Genomic DNA, 16,098 nt, shown 5'->3' on the forward strand with positions numbered 1-16,098 from the left:
TCAAAGTAGTAAAATAGTGTGATAAGGTGATGATTAGATTCAGGAGGATGCTTGGGTGTGTTGGGAAAGGCATAACCAGTAGAGATGTGTATCGTGTGATTGATCGTCTTAACGATCGATTTTGGCTGGGGGGGGAGGGAATCGAATCGTTGCGGTTTTGTTTTTTTAAATATCGTGTAAATCGTAAATCGGGGAGGGCGGGAAAACCGGCACACTAAAACATCCCTAAAACCCACCCCGACCCTTTAAAATAAATCCCCCACCCTCCCGAACCCCCCCCCCCCAAATGTCTTAAATTACCTGGGGTCCAGTGGGGGGTCCCATTGTGATCTTCCACTCTCGGGCCACGGGTGCGTTGATAGAAAAATGGTGCCGGCGCTATCTTTGCCCTGTCATATGGCCGGCGCCATTTTGCAAAATGGTGCCGGCCGTACGGCAACACGATTCGAGTGCAGGAGGTCGTTCCCGGACCCCCGCTGGACTTTTGGCAAATCTTGTGGGGGTCAGGGGGCCCCCCCAAGCTGGCCAAAAGTCCCTGGGGGTCCAGCGGGGGTCCGGGAGCGATCTCCTACGCTCGTGATGTCGGGGGATAGGAACCAAAATGGCGCCGGCGCTACCTTTGCCCTGTCATATGACAGGGCAAAGGTAGCGCCGGCGCCATTTTTCTATCAACGCACCCGTGGCCCGAGAGTGGAAGATCACAACGGGACCCCCCCCACTGGACCCCAGGTAACTTAAGACATTTGGGGGGGGGGGGGGGTTCGGGAGGGTGGGGGATTTATTTTAAAGGGTCGGGGTGGGTTTTAGGGATGTTTTAGTGTGCCAGTTTTCCCGCCCTCCCCCTTCCCCTCCCCCTTCCCCCGATTTACGATTTTTGAAGATAAATCGGGGGAATTCCTATTAAATATCGACTCTAACGATTTTTGACGATTTAAAATATATCGGACAATATTTTAAATCGTCAAAAAACGATTCACATCCCTAATAACCAGTAGAAAAAAAACAGATCATATGTCCCTTTACAGAGCCTCACCTATAGCAATATTTCCCAAACAGTATGCCATGGCACCCTGGTGTGCTTTCAGAGCTGATCAAGTGTGCCAGGTAAAATTCACCACTGACTGATTCTCAGATCCAGTCTAGCACCTGGGCTCTACTCTCAGCACCTCACAGCAACAAGAGACACTAGCAATGGTTCTTAAACATGTAGAAACTCCTTTCTTAAAACATGTATAGTCACATATGCCTCCCCTTTATAGCTAGCTACAGCTCTGGAGTATGGAAATTAATAAGTACCATGAAGAGTATGGATAGCCGAGCCCCACTTTGTTTGGCACACATATCTTCTCCCTTCTGAGCTTCCTTCTTTGAATCCTTCTAGTCTCTGTCTTATCTCTAGACTTTATGACGCAGGCAGAACATACATTGAGCACTAGATGGAACTCATTTTGAGTGTTGGGAATAGCAGTAATGGAGGAGCTCTGGCAGCCATATGCAGCAGCCAAGGTAACTAACTGAGCTGGCTGCCTGTGCCACACTGACTTCTCTTTTCTTTTGCACTTGTATGTAGAGAGAACTGATCCTTGTTGATGGGATCATATATGTCTTGGCCCCTCCCCCCCTTTATTTTAAAATTTCAAAAACAGACTGGTAGATCTTTCAGTGGTTCCTTAGCTCTTCTTCTGCCCATATGAATTGTCTTCATTGACTGCTCCATGGAGGTTGGTTTTGTTAATATAGGTGTGCCTTGGGCTTGAAAAGGTTGGCAACACTAACCTAGAGTACTGTGCTGTGCTCTATTCTGATGGCTGAATCTCAGAGAGGGTACAGAGAGGCTGGAGACAGTCCAGAGACAATAAAAATGGTGCATGGTTTGTACTAATGATTTTAATATGTACACCCTTACAAAGAGATGAGAGAAGAGGGATATGATACAGATTTTTAAATACCTGAAAGGTATTAATGCACAAGAAGCAAAGCTTTTTCAATGGACAGGGAAGTTGTAGAACTAGGGGTCATGATATGAAGCTTCATGGTGTAGACACAGGAACAATGTCAGGAAATAATTTTCATAGAGAAGGTGGTGGAAGCTTGGAATGCCCTCCGAGAGGAGACTTTGAAAAAGCATGGGATAAACACGGAAGATTCTTATGGAAAGAGAATGGCACTGGGATAACATGTATAAAGTGAAAGTTACAGCTTACATTATTCTTACTAGAAGGCATGAGGTAACCTGCACAGAGTGGCACACTGGGAGTGAGTGTCAGGTTCCATGTGGGCATTTGCATATCTTATCTATCCAAAGTGGCCAAATAGCTACTGGGTAGATTGGATGGAACATTTTGGTCTTTATCTGTCTTCATTTACTATGTTACTATGTACGGACAGATAAACAGCAGCCACACATATCTAAAGTAAAGAAAGATATGAATTTTACAAACTTTATCTTTGCTCCCTTCTTATAATAGAACATTTTGATTTGAACCCTGCCTTCCCAGTCAAGATAATTCCTCTGCTGCTTGTGTAGCAAACCAGGAAGATCCAGCAAATCTGAGACAGTAATTTCTCACTGCTGTCACTTAACTGCTGTGTCTTTGTTTGCATAGGATTATGTAGCCCCTGAGGAGCTTTCTAGGTAAAACAGCCTCATAAATCCAAGTGGGACGAGAAGTGCTGGCACTTTCTTTTACTGCTAGCTGCACTGAGAGTATGTCCAATATGAGTTTCACAGGAAAGTATAAATGTCAGTCCCTGGAAAACTATGAGCATTTTATGAAAGCCATGGGTAAGTTTGAACTGATTATAGCTGAATTCTGTAGAATATAAAATGTGTGCCAAGCATTTGTCACAACTGTCAGAACAGTTGGTATTATCTTAACATCATGCACACATTATCATATCATGTGTAATTTAATAATAGTAAAAATCCCTATAGGAAATGAAAAACAAAACAGAAAAATACTCTGGTAGCTATTATGCTATGTTTGATTGTATTGTCTTTTATAATACATATTATATACATAATATTGTATGCATATGTTATATACTGTCTTCAACAAAATTATTTAAAATATTTCAGTAGGTACTGTGCAAAGTGTCATATCATATATCATTATTCTTTCTCTTAGGCTGTATAAATCAATGATGCTTTATAAATAATCCACAATAAATAACATAAGGAAAGAAAAATGTTTAGGGAAGATAATAATAACCAATTTATTAATATTTTGCCTTTCATGGTACTTCATTCAGGTATTGTAGGTATTTTCCTATTCCAAGTGGGCTTACAAAGTAAGGCTTGGATTTATCAAAATGCAATAAATATCACATGCAATAGGAAAAGGGGCATGATTTATAGTAATAGGTTGTTTATCAAAAGTGCAGTTAGTGCTTTGTATATGTATTACCACACATTGTGACAACCTTTTCACAGTAAGTACCACAATTGTTGAGAGAGAGCGAGAGAGAGAGAGAGAGATGGACTCTCTACCTGGGTAACATCAAGCTAGGTTGAGAGAACATTGCACAAATCTCATTTTTGGTTGAGTTTTCTCACTCTGAAGGTCATCAAATCTTCACAAGAGAGCACTGTTCTGTTCGTATATCTCACTTTGAATGTCAAAGTGGTCCCTAACCCCTACACTTCTACCTAAACCTCACCTCGAGTAACTAGGTGGGCCTCATATAGAGGTATACCTAATATGAGAGCCTTATAGCTAGTCTCTTTTGCTTTCTCTCTCTTTCACTCAGCTGAAAATGCTATTTACAACAACATCACAAAGTGTGATAAAGCCATATCACATAGCTTAATGCAAATGAAAAAGGTGTAGTTAAAATCCACTTTAAAGCTGTGCAATATGGCTTCACAAATTGGGAAGCCAGGCCCTTTGGCCACAAACTCCTCCCCTTTTCCTAATTTGCATCACACCATGGGTTATGGCATTTTTGCATGCGTTAAAGGCGTTTTTCGCATGCGAAAACGCCATATAGCACTTTGATAAATGACCCCCTAACTTTGTACCTGAGACAATGGAGGGAGAAGTGATTTTGCAAGGTCACAAGGAGTGTTAATAGGATTTGAACCCTGGCTTGCAGTCTATTGCCCTAACCATTCCTAAAGGTGTGCAAAGAACATAAGAACATAAGAAATTGCCATGCTGGGTCAGACCAAGGGTCTATCAAGCCCAGCATCCTGTTTCCAACAGAGGCCAAAACCAGGCCACAAGAACCTGGCAATTACCCAAACACTAAGAAGAACCCATGTTACTGATGCAATAGCATTGGCTATTCCCTAAGGTGAGCAATTCTGGACTCACTCTGAGGATGGGACCTCTCTTGGGCTAATTTTACACAGAAGAAGTAAAACATCATTTGAATTTTACAAGGGATCTGTGTGGTTTCGAAAGCTTATGTACTGTAATCACTTTTGTTGGTTTTTAAAAAAGTATCACAATCTATGTACAGTGACTTCATATACTTTGCTGCTACTTAAACTTCCTGACCTCCTGACATTTCAGTTTTGTCCTTGTTACTTAATTTCCATCAATAATACTGATTCTTATACTTCTGCTTTAGCATGAACCGCAACGTTCTGACAGGACAATAAGGAGTCTATGGCTACTCTATAAGCCAATTTTTTTGATAATCACCAGGTATGCCTGACGATCTGATTGAGGAGAAAAGGAAAGTTGACTTCAAAACCATCCATGAGATTGAACAGGATGGCAAAACATTTAAGTATAGTCTCAGAAGTGACAGCGGAGATTTGACTAATGAGTTTACTATTGGAGAGGAAGCAGAGCTGGACATTACGACAGATGAGAAGGTCAAGGTAGGAAAATCCATTTAGAAGTATTTAGTTTTATCTTGGGTTTGGAGTTGAATCATTGTTACAGCGGGTACCCAAGCCTCTGGATGGGGGTGGGGTGGGGGAAAAATGGGCTTGGGGATGTCCTGCCAGCTCAGGGGTGACAGGATGTCACCTTCTGTGCCTGGGCTACAGCTTGGTGCAAAGTCTTGCAATTCACACTGGGCCTTGGAAATGGGCCACACGGGCGACTTGGCAGGCTGAGTTGTTTCAATGGCCCTGGTCCTTCCCCCCCGCCAAGGATGGGGGGAAGGAAACTTGGAAGGTGAGGCTCAGCGCCTAGACCCTGTATTACTGTTTGTTGTTAATAAAGCTGCAACCATATATATTCCAAGTTGAACTATCGGCTCATGTGTGATTGTCATTAGGGCATCTCTTTCCTCTGGGGAGAATTGGACCTATCACTGCATGGAGGGAGGGAGCGGATGGTGCTAGGGTGCCACTGTAGTGCTTTTAAGAATAGCTTCTACCATTATGCCTACAATTGGTGTCAGGCTTACTGGTCTATAATTTCTTGAATCGCCTCTGGGGTGTTTTTTTTAAAAATCGGTATACATTGGCCATATTCCAGCCTGCAAAATACCAATCTTAAAGTTGTCATATTTACAGTGATCCTTCTTCACCACAAAATTCATTCAAAACAAAATTAAGTAGCAACAGACAGAAATTATGTAAATAAAGTTCTTGAAATTTTTGTATAGCATGCATTAGTTACAATAATTACACTGTTCTGTAACAAACCCTCTTATGGCAAAGAAATTCACTAACTTCTAGCTTGATTTTTTTTAAAGTGTATCAGGGACCACAGTATGTAAAATTTTCAATTAGCTCTGTTTTATTTGTATTAATTTATTCTTTGGATTGTTATTTGTTATTGTTTTGCAGAATTGTTGATGTTATTTGTATTTATTAAATTTATTTTCTGTTTTGTATGTGTTGCGATGCTGCTCGCAGGCCTAGCTGCAAGCAGCATCTTACCTCCGTTGCTAGGCCACGCCCAATGCTGCCTCTTGCGGCCCGAGTGCCGCCACCTGTTATCCGTGGCAGGCAGAGCCGCCGCCGTTTGTACTGTTTTCGCAGCCCAGAGGCTGCCGACGTCATTCTCCTGTGCGGTGGGGCCACTGCCGCTGTTCTCTCTCCGTGCGATGAGCAGAGCCACCGCCGCCATGCTCCCACGCGGCCCGGAGGCCGCTGTCAACCCTGTCATGCTCGCGGCATGGAGCCGCCGATGGTGGGACCTGGCTTCACAGCCTAATGCCATTCCTGCTTGATCTTCGCGGCGGGCAAAGTCACCACCACTGTCCCTAGTCCTGCCTCCCTGTAGGTGTGCGGCCGCGCCTCTCCTGTCTATTTAAAGGGCCCGCGGTGGGAAGGGCCCCGTGGCCCCACCTGATGATGCCATCTGGGCGTCTCCTCTTCAGCCCTATAAAAGGGCCCTTCACCAATCCTTCAGCACCTTCGCAAGGAGGCAGTCTTCTCCTGGACTCCTCGCCAATTCCAGCTTCTTCAAGGAACTCTGTTCTTCGTGGGAATTCCCTTGTCTTCATCTGTGGTTCCTGGTCCTTCATCTTGTCCTCGTCCATGGATCCTGGTCTCTCGTCAGATCCTGGTCCTTGACCATCCTGTCTTCAGATGTCCCTTCTCCAGAAGTCCTAGTTTCCTCCGGCTCCCTCTTTGGATGTTCCTAGTTCCTGGTCCAGCCCTAGCCCCCCCTGGCGGATTCCGCTTCCAGATGACCAACCTGGGCATAATCCTGCACCTAGTCCGGTGTTGACGCCGGGACACTAAAGCCTCCACTCCGGCTGGATCCTGCTAGAGTGCCACCCGGATCTTCTCTTCATCCTGATCCTCAGCCCTGCCTTCGCCTCATCCTAGTGTCCAAGTGTCTTTGTCTACGTCTTGTCCTTGTTTCAGTGCCATCGCCTGCCCTCGACCTCTGTCCGTGCTGTCGTACCTGCTGGTGGCAGGTCAGAAAGGGCTATCAAGTGGCCGGAGGGCTACCCCAGAGTCCAACATTGTGTTGTTGGGTCTCTTCTGGTGCGTTCGGGTTCGGCAGAGGTCAGGGCTCCTGGTCTTCCGCCTGTCCACCCTGCTCAGACATGTCTTGCCTGCCTAGGCACTCCCCTGGAGTCCTCCTCTGGGGTCGTGCCATGGCCTAAGGGCACACAATCTCTCCTCCGAATTGGGCCCACTCCTTAGCGCTCCCACAACAGTATGGTTGTTTATTTTTGTGCATTGTGCCATTATACATTTATTTATTATGTACTTATTTATTTTAATTGTTATTATGTCTTATGTTTTTATTGTAAATCACCATGCGTTACCTTTGGAAAGACATTTAACAAATTTGATCAAATAAATATATACACAAAATAAACGAGCATTGGTTTGGGATAACTAATTAAAGTAGTTTTTTTCTAAAAGTGAAGTGTATAATAGCATATATTTTCACATTGTTGCATTTTCAATTTGTGGCAAGAGAGAAAGATTTAAAACTTCTCATTGATTTAAAACCTGCAGTCAGGAAGGGGTAATCTGCTGGATAAAGCATGGGACATTCCTTTTGGGAGTGAGGCCTTTTTCACTCATTTTTGTTCAAGGCACGTTACTTTGTATTCTTCACCCTTACAATAGTTAAGTAGTGCATATCATTCTATTTTTCTTGGATTTGGAAGCTGCTATGTTGTTTGAAGCCAATGAATTCTCATCTTTTGATCAAAGAGGTGTCTATAAATATATATATTCCTAAGGTGTTATGTTAAGGACATTATGGTTTTGTAGGATGACCCAGACCCTGCCTTATTCTTTGCTATTCCTCTCCTTCCCTATCATCCTCTACTTTCTTTCATTCTGTGTGCGCACAAACATGCACCCCCCCACCCCCCACACACACACATACACTAGTCTACATCGACCTGTATTACCATCCTTAAACAGAAAGGAACTAGCTGAAAATTAAGAATAAGAAGATTCAAGCTACAGTAAATCTGATTCCTTTATTGCATTACAAATATAAGGCTACTTCTGAATTAGGTACTGTATCAATTAAACTAGTGTTTACCTTTTTTTTCTTCATCTTTCTTTTAGACAATAGTCCATATGGAGGGTAACAACAAGCTGGTTATGGATATTAATGGTGGTGAACTAGTCACTGAATTATGTGGAGACACCCTCACCAGTGTAAGTATCTGCTATTATATAAGGAAAAAATAATACAGCGGGGTCAAGGAAATAGATAAACAAAATGAATTCTTTGCCTCTGTTTTTACTGAGGAAGATGTGGAAGGGGGGGGGGGGGGTGTCATACCCACACCAGAAAAACATTTTGATGGTGATTACTCTGAGAGACCACATGGAATCACTGTGAAACTGGAGGACAAAATAACCCAGTTTGACAGACTAAACATTAACAAATCACTGGGACTGGATGGTATTCACTCCAGAGTTCTGAAGGAACTAAAAAATGAAATTGAAGTCCAGTTTCTAGTGATTTGTAACCTATTATTTAAAACAGTCACAGAACCTGAAGACTGGAAGATGGCCAATGTGAGGCCAGTTTTTTTTTGCTTTGTTTTGTTTTTTAATTTTTTATATATCACCTTTCTAATACAATTGTATCATAATGTATAAAGGAAACATGTTAAAATACATTAAAGAAACAAAGTTACTTCACTTTAGCAATTTAAGAAAATTAACTTCTAATGTAGTAACCAATTCTCATTATAATAATAGAAACTAGGAGGCAACTTTCAAGGACAATATAGGAAACAGAATAATATTTATATACGGCTTAACCTGAGAAAGATACTGTTTATTCATTAATATTCCCTTGACATTACGGGATGCCCTGGGGAGCATTGGAATCCAAATAAAGCCTTACTTGCTCTGGGGAAAAGAATATAAATGTATCAGCTTCTTTCTTAATAATATACTTACAAGGGTATCGAAGTAGGAAGGTAGCCCCTAGAGATATCACCTTTTGCCTCATATTGAGGAATCCCTTTCGTCTTTCCTGAGTTATCTTTGAGATATCCGTAAATATTCGGACCTTACTGTCATGAAACAGCGTATTTAAATTTTTGAAATATGATATCATTAATCTACTAATGTCCTGTTCTGTTATCAAGGAAACTAAAAGTGTGGAAAATTAGTCAGGTTTGAAGATCAATTGGGGGGGGGGGGGGGGGCGGGGGGGGGGGGAGCCGCCTGTTCATTTGATTGGTTTTGCGCTGGGAGGAAATAAGCCTTATTTATTAGAGGAAATCGAGATTCAGGTAAAAGAAGAACTTCAGCAAGAAACCTTTTAAACGTTGTAATTGGCATTTCCCCCATTTTTCTAGGAAAGTTAATTAATCTTAAATTAAGACAATGGTTCCAGTTCACCAACAATTCAAGCCTTCTAGAGAGAGCAGCTCTATCTTGTATTGTAGCTATATTAAATTCTTTAAGTTGTGATATATCCATTTCTATCTTTCCAACAGTTGTTTGAAGCTGAGTCAGAGTGTTTTCTTGAATTAGAATTCTATTATTCACTTGTAGGGCAAAAGAGTCCAACTTAGGGCCTCATTTTCTAAAGTATCGCAGGCCTGCGATACTTTAGGAAATGAGGGGCGGGCGGACGAAACGGGGGGAGGGCCTACGCTAGCCGGCAGCAATCGCACCGTCGCGGTGCGATCGCTGCCGGTTTCGCACCCAATAGCGCCACCATAGGAGGTGTAGCTATTGGGAGCGAAAGCTGCCGCGAAAAGGCACTTACCGTTTCGCTGTCTGCAGCGTTGGCACAGAGTTGCCCACGGTGACGCCCCGATTCCTCCTCTTCCGGGGCCGACTCCGCCCCGACTCCGCCCCCATCCTGGTATCGCACGCGATAAGGGACTTTTCGCGTGCGAGCCTCTTGGAAAATGAGGCCCTTAGTGTTGCAATTCCGGACTACTAGGGTTAACCTCGCAGATAGTTCCCATAATGTTTCAAGGGTAATGACTGCTGGCCTTACCAGAGCTTCAGGTCGAACACCCGATGTCAGGGTGGTTGATTCGGAGGTTGTTGTTGAAGCTGCTAGTTCAGCGTGGGTTAACACTTCTCCCCGCACTGAATCCTCTCTACTCCCTGGTTCCTTGAGACTCACCGTTGCTTCTCCCAGCAAGCCTGTGTCTGTGACCTCATCGGTCCGTGCCATCTGCTGTGCGTCCGGGGTCGTAGTTCCTCTGGCTGCCGGTGGATGTGTGTCAGGGGGGCTGAGGGAAACCTCGGTCCCTGGCGAAATCACCTCTCCTCCAGACATTTTTGCAACGGGATTCACCTCAGCGTTTTGTACAGCTCCCTGGGCAAAGAAGGTCGTAATAAGAGCCTGCTCCGACAATTGGGTAGGTATTGAGCGGAATATCCTCACCTTCCCATTTCGCTTCGGCGGTTTTATAAGGAAAAATTTAACGAGGAACGGAGCAGCTCTAATCCACACACCCGGTCAGGATGCCATCTTGCCCCCCAGATCAGGGCATCTCATATCGTGAAGCCAGTTTTTAAAAAGGGCTCCAGGGGTGATCTGGGAAACTATAGACCAGTGAATCTGACTTTGGTGCTGGTCAAAATGATTGAAAATATTCTTAGAACAAAATTACTGACCACATAAATAGACACAGTGTGATGGGTGAGAGTCAGCATGGTTTTTACAAAGGGAAGTCGTACCTTACCAATTTACTAGATTTTTTCAGGAGTACAAATAAACACAGACAAGGGTGAACCAGTTGATATAGCGTGTTTGGATTTTCAGAAGGAATTTGACATAGTCCCTCATGAGAGACTCTTTGGGAAACTAAAAAGTCATGAAATTGGAGGCAATGGCCTATTGTGGATTGGTAACTAGATAAAAGATAGAAAATAGAGGGTAAGGCAAAATGGTCAATTGTCCAAATTGAGAAAGGTTGTTAGTGCAGTGCCCAAGGTTCTGTATTTGGACCTATGCTATTTAGCATATTCATTAATGATCTGGAAAAAGAAAGAATGAGTGAGGTGACCAAATTTGTAGATTAGACAAAACTGTTTTGAGTTATTAAAACGGCAATGGATTGTGAAGAATTGCAGAAGAAAATAGGATACTGGGCTTCTAAAGTGGACAAGTGCAAAGTAATGAATATAGGGAAGAATAATCCCAACCACAGGTACATGATGCTGGGTTCCATGTTAGGAATCACCACCCAGAAAAGGACCTGAGTCCTTCTGGATAATTACTCCTGGGGGAATTCTGCGCAAAAAAATGTAAACTTAAAATTCTGCAAACTTTATATTGCTCAAAATAACACAATTTACATGACAGTCTTTAAGTAATTCTATGTTCCAGGGCTAATATCGTCACACTGTATATCTATACACACTACTCAAATATATGAGGACTATTCCTCATAAGTGATAAGTCTTTAAGTAATTACATTTTAAATTAATACAGAAAAAAGTTATTACTTAAAGATGCAGAACTTTAAATATTTTGAGCAGATTTTCCCTGGAAATTCACTGTAAGAGTGTCCCTTCCACTCCCTCTCCCTACTCCCCTGGCCACTTTGCCCTCTCAGGCCCCAACTCCTCCATCTGCCAGTATCTCTCCCCTCCATCTCTATGCTCAACCCCACTCTATTGCCAGTCCTAGAGTTTGACCCTGTTCTCAGTACTGCCCCTCACACAGGTTCCCTCTGTCCCTCCCTCTCTCACACATGCTCTCCATCTCTAGTACACATACACACACCCTCATACAGGCTCCCTCACTCTCTCGCACACACACATCCCCTCATACAGGACCCTCTCTTGCATACCGACCCACACGAGTTCCCTTTCTCTTTCACACATACATCCTCACACAGGCTATGTCTCTCTCTCATGCACCCCTTCACACAGGCTGTGTCTCACACACACACAATCCCTTCACACAGGCTAGCACCCTCACATACACATGATCCCTTTTTCATACGCACGAGCCCCCAATCTCTCACACACATACACACTCCTTCACAATCTCCTCAAATAGGCTCCCCCTCTCTGAATCCCACACTCAAGCATCCACCCACCCCTCTTACTCTCTTTCACACCCTCCTGCTCTCTCTCACCCTCCCCTCCCCCACACCCCTCCCCTCATATAGGCTCCCTCTCTGAAACCCACACTCAAGCATCCCCTCTACCCCCCTCTTACCAACCATGCTCTCTCTCACCCTCCCCTCCCCCACACCCCCTCTCACACACACATTGTCTCTCACTGGCAACCCCCCACCCCCTCCCCTCTCTCACACACACACATTTTCTCTCACCGGCATGCCGCGCTCCGTTCGCAGCAAAGATGAAGACCCAGCACGCCATTCGTGGCGAAAAGGGAAGACCCCCGTGTGCCGCGGGACACACTTCGTTCACAGTGAAGATGAAGGCCCGGCGCACCGTTCGCAGCAAACGGGGGCTTTCCGTTTTCGACGTGAATGGTGCGCCGGGCCTTCATCTTTGCTGAGAACGGAGTGCGTCCCACAGCACAAGCGGGACGCACTCCATTCGCAGCATGCCAGGGTCTCCTCTGCTATTTTCTGTGCAGAATTTGGCAATTCTGTGCAGAAAATGGCAATTCTGCGCAGGGGGGAAATTCTGTGCAAATTCTGCGCTCCGCAGTAACGTAGAATTCCCCCAGGACTAGATAATACTTTGAAATCTTAGACTCAGTGTGCGGTGGCAATCAAAAAGGCAAATATAATGTTAGATATTATTTGGAATGAAATAAAGAACAAAACTGAGAATATCATAATGCCTTTGTATAGATCCATGGTATAACAGCACCTTGAATATTGTGTGCAATTCTGGCCACTCCATCTCAAAAAAGATATAGTGGACATGGAAAAGGTACAGAGAAGGGCAATAAAAATGATAAAAAGGATGGAAAATCTCCCTTATGGAGAAAGACAAAACAGATTAGGCCACTTTGGTTTAGAAAAGAGATGACTGAGAGAGGTTATGATTGAAATTTATAAAATCATGAGTGGGGTGGAATGGGCAAATAAGGAATGGTTATTTACTCTTACAAATAACTCTAGGACTAGGGCACACTCTATGAAACTAGCAACCAGATTTAAAACAAACCATAGGAAGTACTTTTTCACTCAGGGATAATGAATCGCGGGTTCACTCAGCGCATAATCAAGCTATGGAATCTGTTGCCAGAGGATGCGGTCAAGGCAACTAACATACAGGCCGATAGAGTAAAGCGCGGCCGCGGTTACCCTGCTTCTAACCCCCTTTGTACCCACAATTTGGCCGCGTAAGTCCAACCCGCGATTCACTATCCCTTTTAACCCATCCTTACCATTTCTTGAAATCAACGGGTAACCCTTTCCGCCTGCGGCATGTTTATGATATGTAAACGATTGGATTCGCTATTCCCTCCGATCCAGTAACGTGCGCCCCGATTATCGTCTTTTTAACCTGCAGTTTTGCCGCGTGTTTAACCTGCTAATTTACCGCCTACCCTTACCCCTGCGTTAGTGTGGAGCGTCAGGCAAGCCCCAGCAGAGAGAGACAAAATTTCATGGGCAAACTTTCCTGTGAGGCTTCAGCAGCCCGGGTCGGATCGGGCGCTCCCCATGCGAGGCGGCTTCCAGGAGCCCCCGCCGGCGAAGTTGTATGAGTGCATGCAAATGATTGCATCACTGCCTGACCCCCTCACCCCCCGGGACAAGACCTTTAGAGGAGCCAGGATCGGGCAAACTTTCCCCCAGCCCCCGCTCACCTGCCCTGGCCGCGTCCATAGGTGCTGGTCTCCCGTGCGGGCGTGCTGGCAGCTCCGGAGCAGCCCCAGTCCTCTCTCCCCTCCTCCCGAGCGCACGCCGTGACCTGAGCACCTGGCTGGACGTCCGAGGTTACGGCGTGCGCTCATGCACGTACAGGCGGGTGTTCATGCACCTTCGCCGTCGGGGGCTGCTGGAAGCAGCACCTCGCATGGGGAGCGTCTGATTTGCCCCGGGCTGCTGCTGAAGCCGCTCGGGAGGAGGGGAGAGAGGACTGGGGTTGCTCCGGAGCTGCCAGCATGCCTGCACGGGAGACCGGTACCCATGGACGCAGCCAGGGCAGGTGAGCGGGGGCTGGGGGAAAGTTTGCCCGATCCTGGCTCCTCTAAAGGTCTTGTCCCGAAGGGTGAGGTGGTCAGGCAGTGAAGCAATCATTTGAACAGGACAACAAAACAAACTGCACCAGCCCTTCTCCTGTATCCACTTCCTGGTACCTGTCATTTCAAATGTCATTTGAAATGACATTTGAAGTGACAGGTACCAGCACACCCAGGATACTGTATAGGCGCTTTATAGCGCTCTATACAGTAAATTGGATTGCGCTTCATGGACGCGCTTTGGACGCGGCTTGCATTTGCATGCCATTTAAATACTGTATCGAGCGGTATGTGATCCGGACTGTGCGTGCGGCAAACGAGGGTGCGCCCGGCACTACAGCACTCTTTCTTCCGCGCTCTTACTGTATTGGCCTGATAGTGTGGGTTCAAAAGAGGATTTGTCAAGTTCCTGAATGTAAAGTCCATAATCAGTGATTAGCGAAGTAGACATGGGAAATGTTAATTGTGACCTGAACTGGCCAATGTTGGAGATAGAATGCTGGCCTTTATGGACCTTGGCCTGATTCAGCATGGCACTTCTTATGTTCTTAACCAGACCCTGATTTCATCAGCTTCCATACAGAGCATTCACTGGAGATAAACAAATCTTTTTTATCCTTATATTAAATGAATTACATTTGGCAAGCAATACAAATGAATTTATTATGTTAAGTACATTATTTAGCATTAGAAGGCCAAGTTTTCAAACTTGTATTGTAGAAAACAGGTAAAATGTACTGCTTATTAATCATATACGTGTAGGTGTTTATTCAGAACTTTATGAAACATGCCAAGTTTCACACCCTGCTTCTTCAAAGCTGTCTAGCAACTTTTGAAATTGGAATAATTATCTAAACCAGAATTGCAGCTATAGATATGTTTCCTCCTATTAGAAGAGATTCATATAGTACAGCAACCTGGCTAATCTTTTAATAAAGGAAAATAAAGGAAAACCTGTACAATTCAGATGCAGTATAAATAATATTTGTTGGCTATTGTGGGTAGCACGTAAACTGCTTTCAGTCAAAGCACTAATAATTTCACTGTGCAGCTCATGTACTAACTACCTACCTATAGCTGTTTCACATATACAAGCCACATACAGTGCATTCTGTTTCTAGAATATAGATTAAGTCACATTACTGATGTGTGCTCCTAATGCTGACTAGGAATTTTATATGCAAATGAGTATGTTTCATGCCCTGTCTTCTTCAGTACTGCTGCAACAATCAGCTTTTAAACCCCCTTCTAAGTATCCCATTAGTGTATATCATCAGTCTTAAAAACGGAGTAAGCATGCCCAGGGGCAATCTTAGCGATTGTGGGGCAATGGGCATAAGTCAAGGATGGAAAACTTACACTCTTAATTCTCACCCAACACACTTTGAAGCAATCAGTTTCAACAAGCCATTTACCTTCAATACTGCCTTGCAGTAATGCAGGCCTCAACACAACATTCCTTGCTCCTCCACAAAAAGTAAAAGCAGCATACAAAACTCATCTAGGTTTTTTCTTTATTCGAATCAAATAGTGAACAGCTAACATTTTTTGCATGAGTAAAATCTGCTCAATGTTTGTAGTTTTGCCTGAGAATTTGTCCTGAGTCCATGAGCAAAAGTGGAGCAATAGAGAGGAAATAACTCTGGCTGTAAAGATTACAGAAGAAATAAGCAAATATGAAGTGTGTAGGACTTTCAGCATATTTTTGTTATACTGTACAAGACAGACATACGGTAATGGAAAGATAAAATATGTACTCTCCTCTGTTTTCAGACAATGCTGATTGGAGACATCAGCTTCAAGAGGACCAGCATCAGGATTTAACCTGTTGACGCACTCATGTCCTTTAACAGTGTAAAATGTATGCAATAAAATATATGTAAAAAAAAATAAAAATATTTCTCCTTCTAGGTTATCCTCTGATTATATCAAAATAAATTTAAACATTGCAAATATTATATATTTTTTAATAAGCAATTAAACCTCGAAAGTAAGAAAAGTTATGTTCTGCTTAAAAAGAGCTTAATTTTTTTGTTATGACAGATCTCTTGTTCTGAAGCATTCAATTGATTTCAAATATCCTGTGAATCTCAGAGAACTGGAAATA

The 16,098-nt window shown here is 43.9% G+C and overlaps 1 protein-coding gene across 1 annotated transcript; it reads left to right on the forward strand.

The window, feature by feature from the left end:
* Window positions 1–2,505: 2,505 nt before the first annotated feature.
* On the forward strand, window positions 2,506–15,893 carry LOC115080366 (fatty acid-binding protein 1, liver-like). The gene is made up of 4 exons (XM_029584513.1): window positions 2,506–2,785; window positions 4,653–4,831; window positions 7,955–8,047; window positions 15,765–15,893. Exons 1-4 carry the CDS (start codon window positions 2,710–2,712, stop codon window positions 15,813–15,815), a joined length of 399 nt encoding a protein of 132 aa, XP_029440373.1. The 5' UTR covers window positions 2,506–2,709; the 3' UTR covers window positions 15,816–15,893.
* Window positions 15,894–16,098: the final 205 nt, after the last annotated feature.

This window comes from Rhinatrema bivittatum, chromosome 1 (assembly GCF_901001135.1).
Source record: "Rhinatrema bivittatum chromosome 1, aRhiBiv1.1, whole genome shotgun sequence".
NCBI classification, from domain to species: Eukaryota; Metazoa; Chordata; class Amphibia; order Gymnophiona; family Rhinatrematidae; genus Rhinatrema; species Rhinatrema bivittatum.

What these genes read in the sequence shown, in the direction of transcription:
- LOC115080366 (XM_029584513.1), top strand. Translation starts at nt 2,710, where the DNA reads ATGTCCAATATGAGTTTCACAGGAAAGTATAAATGTCAGTCCCTGGAA. An exon ending in GCATTTTATGAAAGCCATGG is followed by an intron (nt 2,786 to 4,652) that starts GTAAGTTTGAAC and finishes GATAATCACCAG; the next exon opens with GTATGCCTGACGATCTGATT. An exon ending in GTGGAGACACCCTCACCAGT is followed by an intron (nt 8,048 to 15,764) that starts GTAAGTATCTGC and finishes CTCTGTTTTCAG; the next exon opens with ACAATGCTGATTGGAGACAT.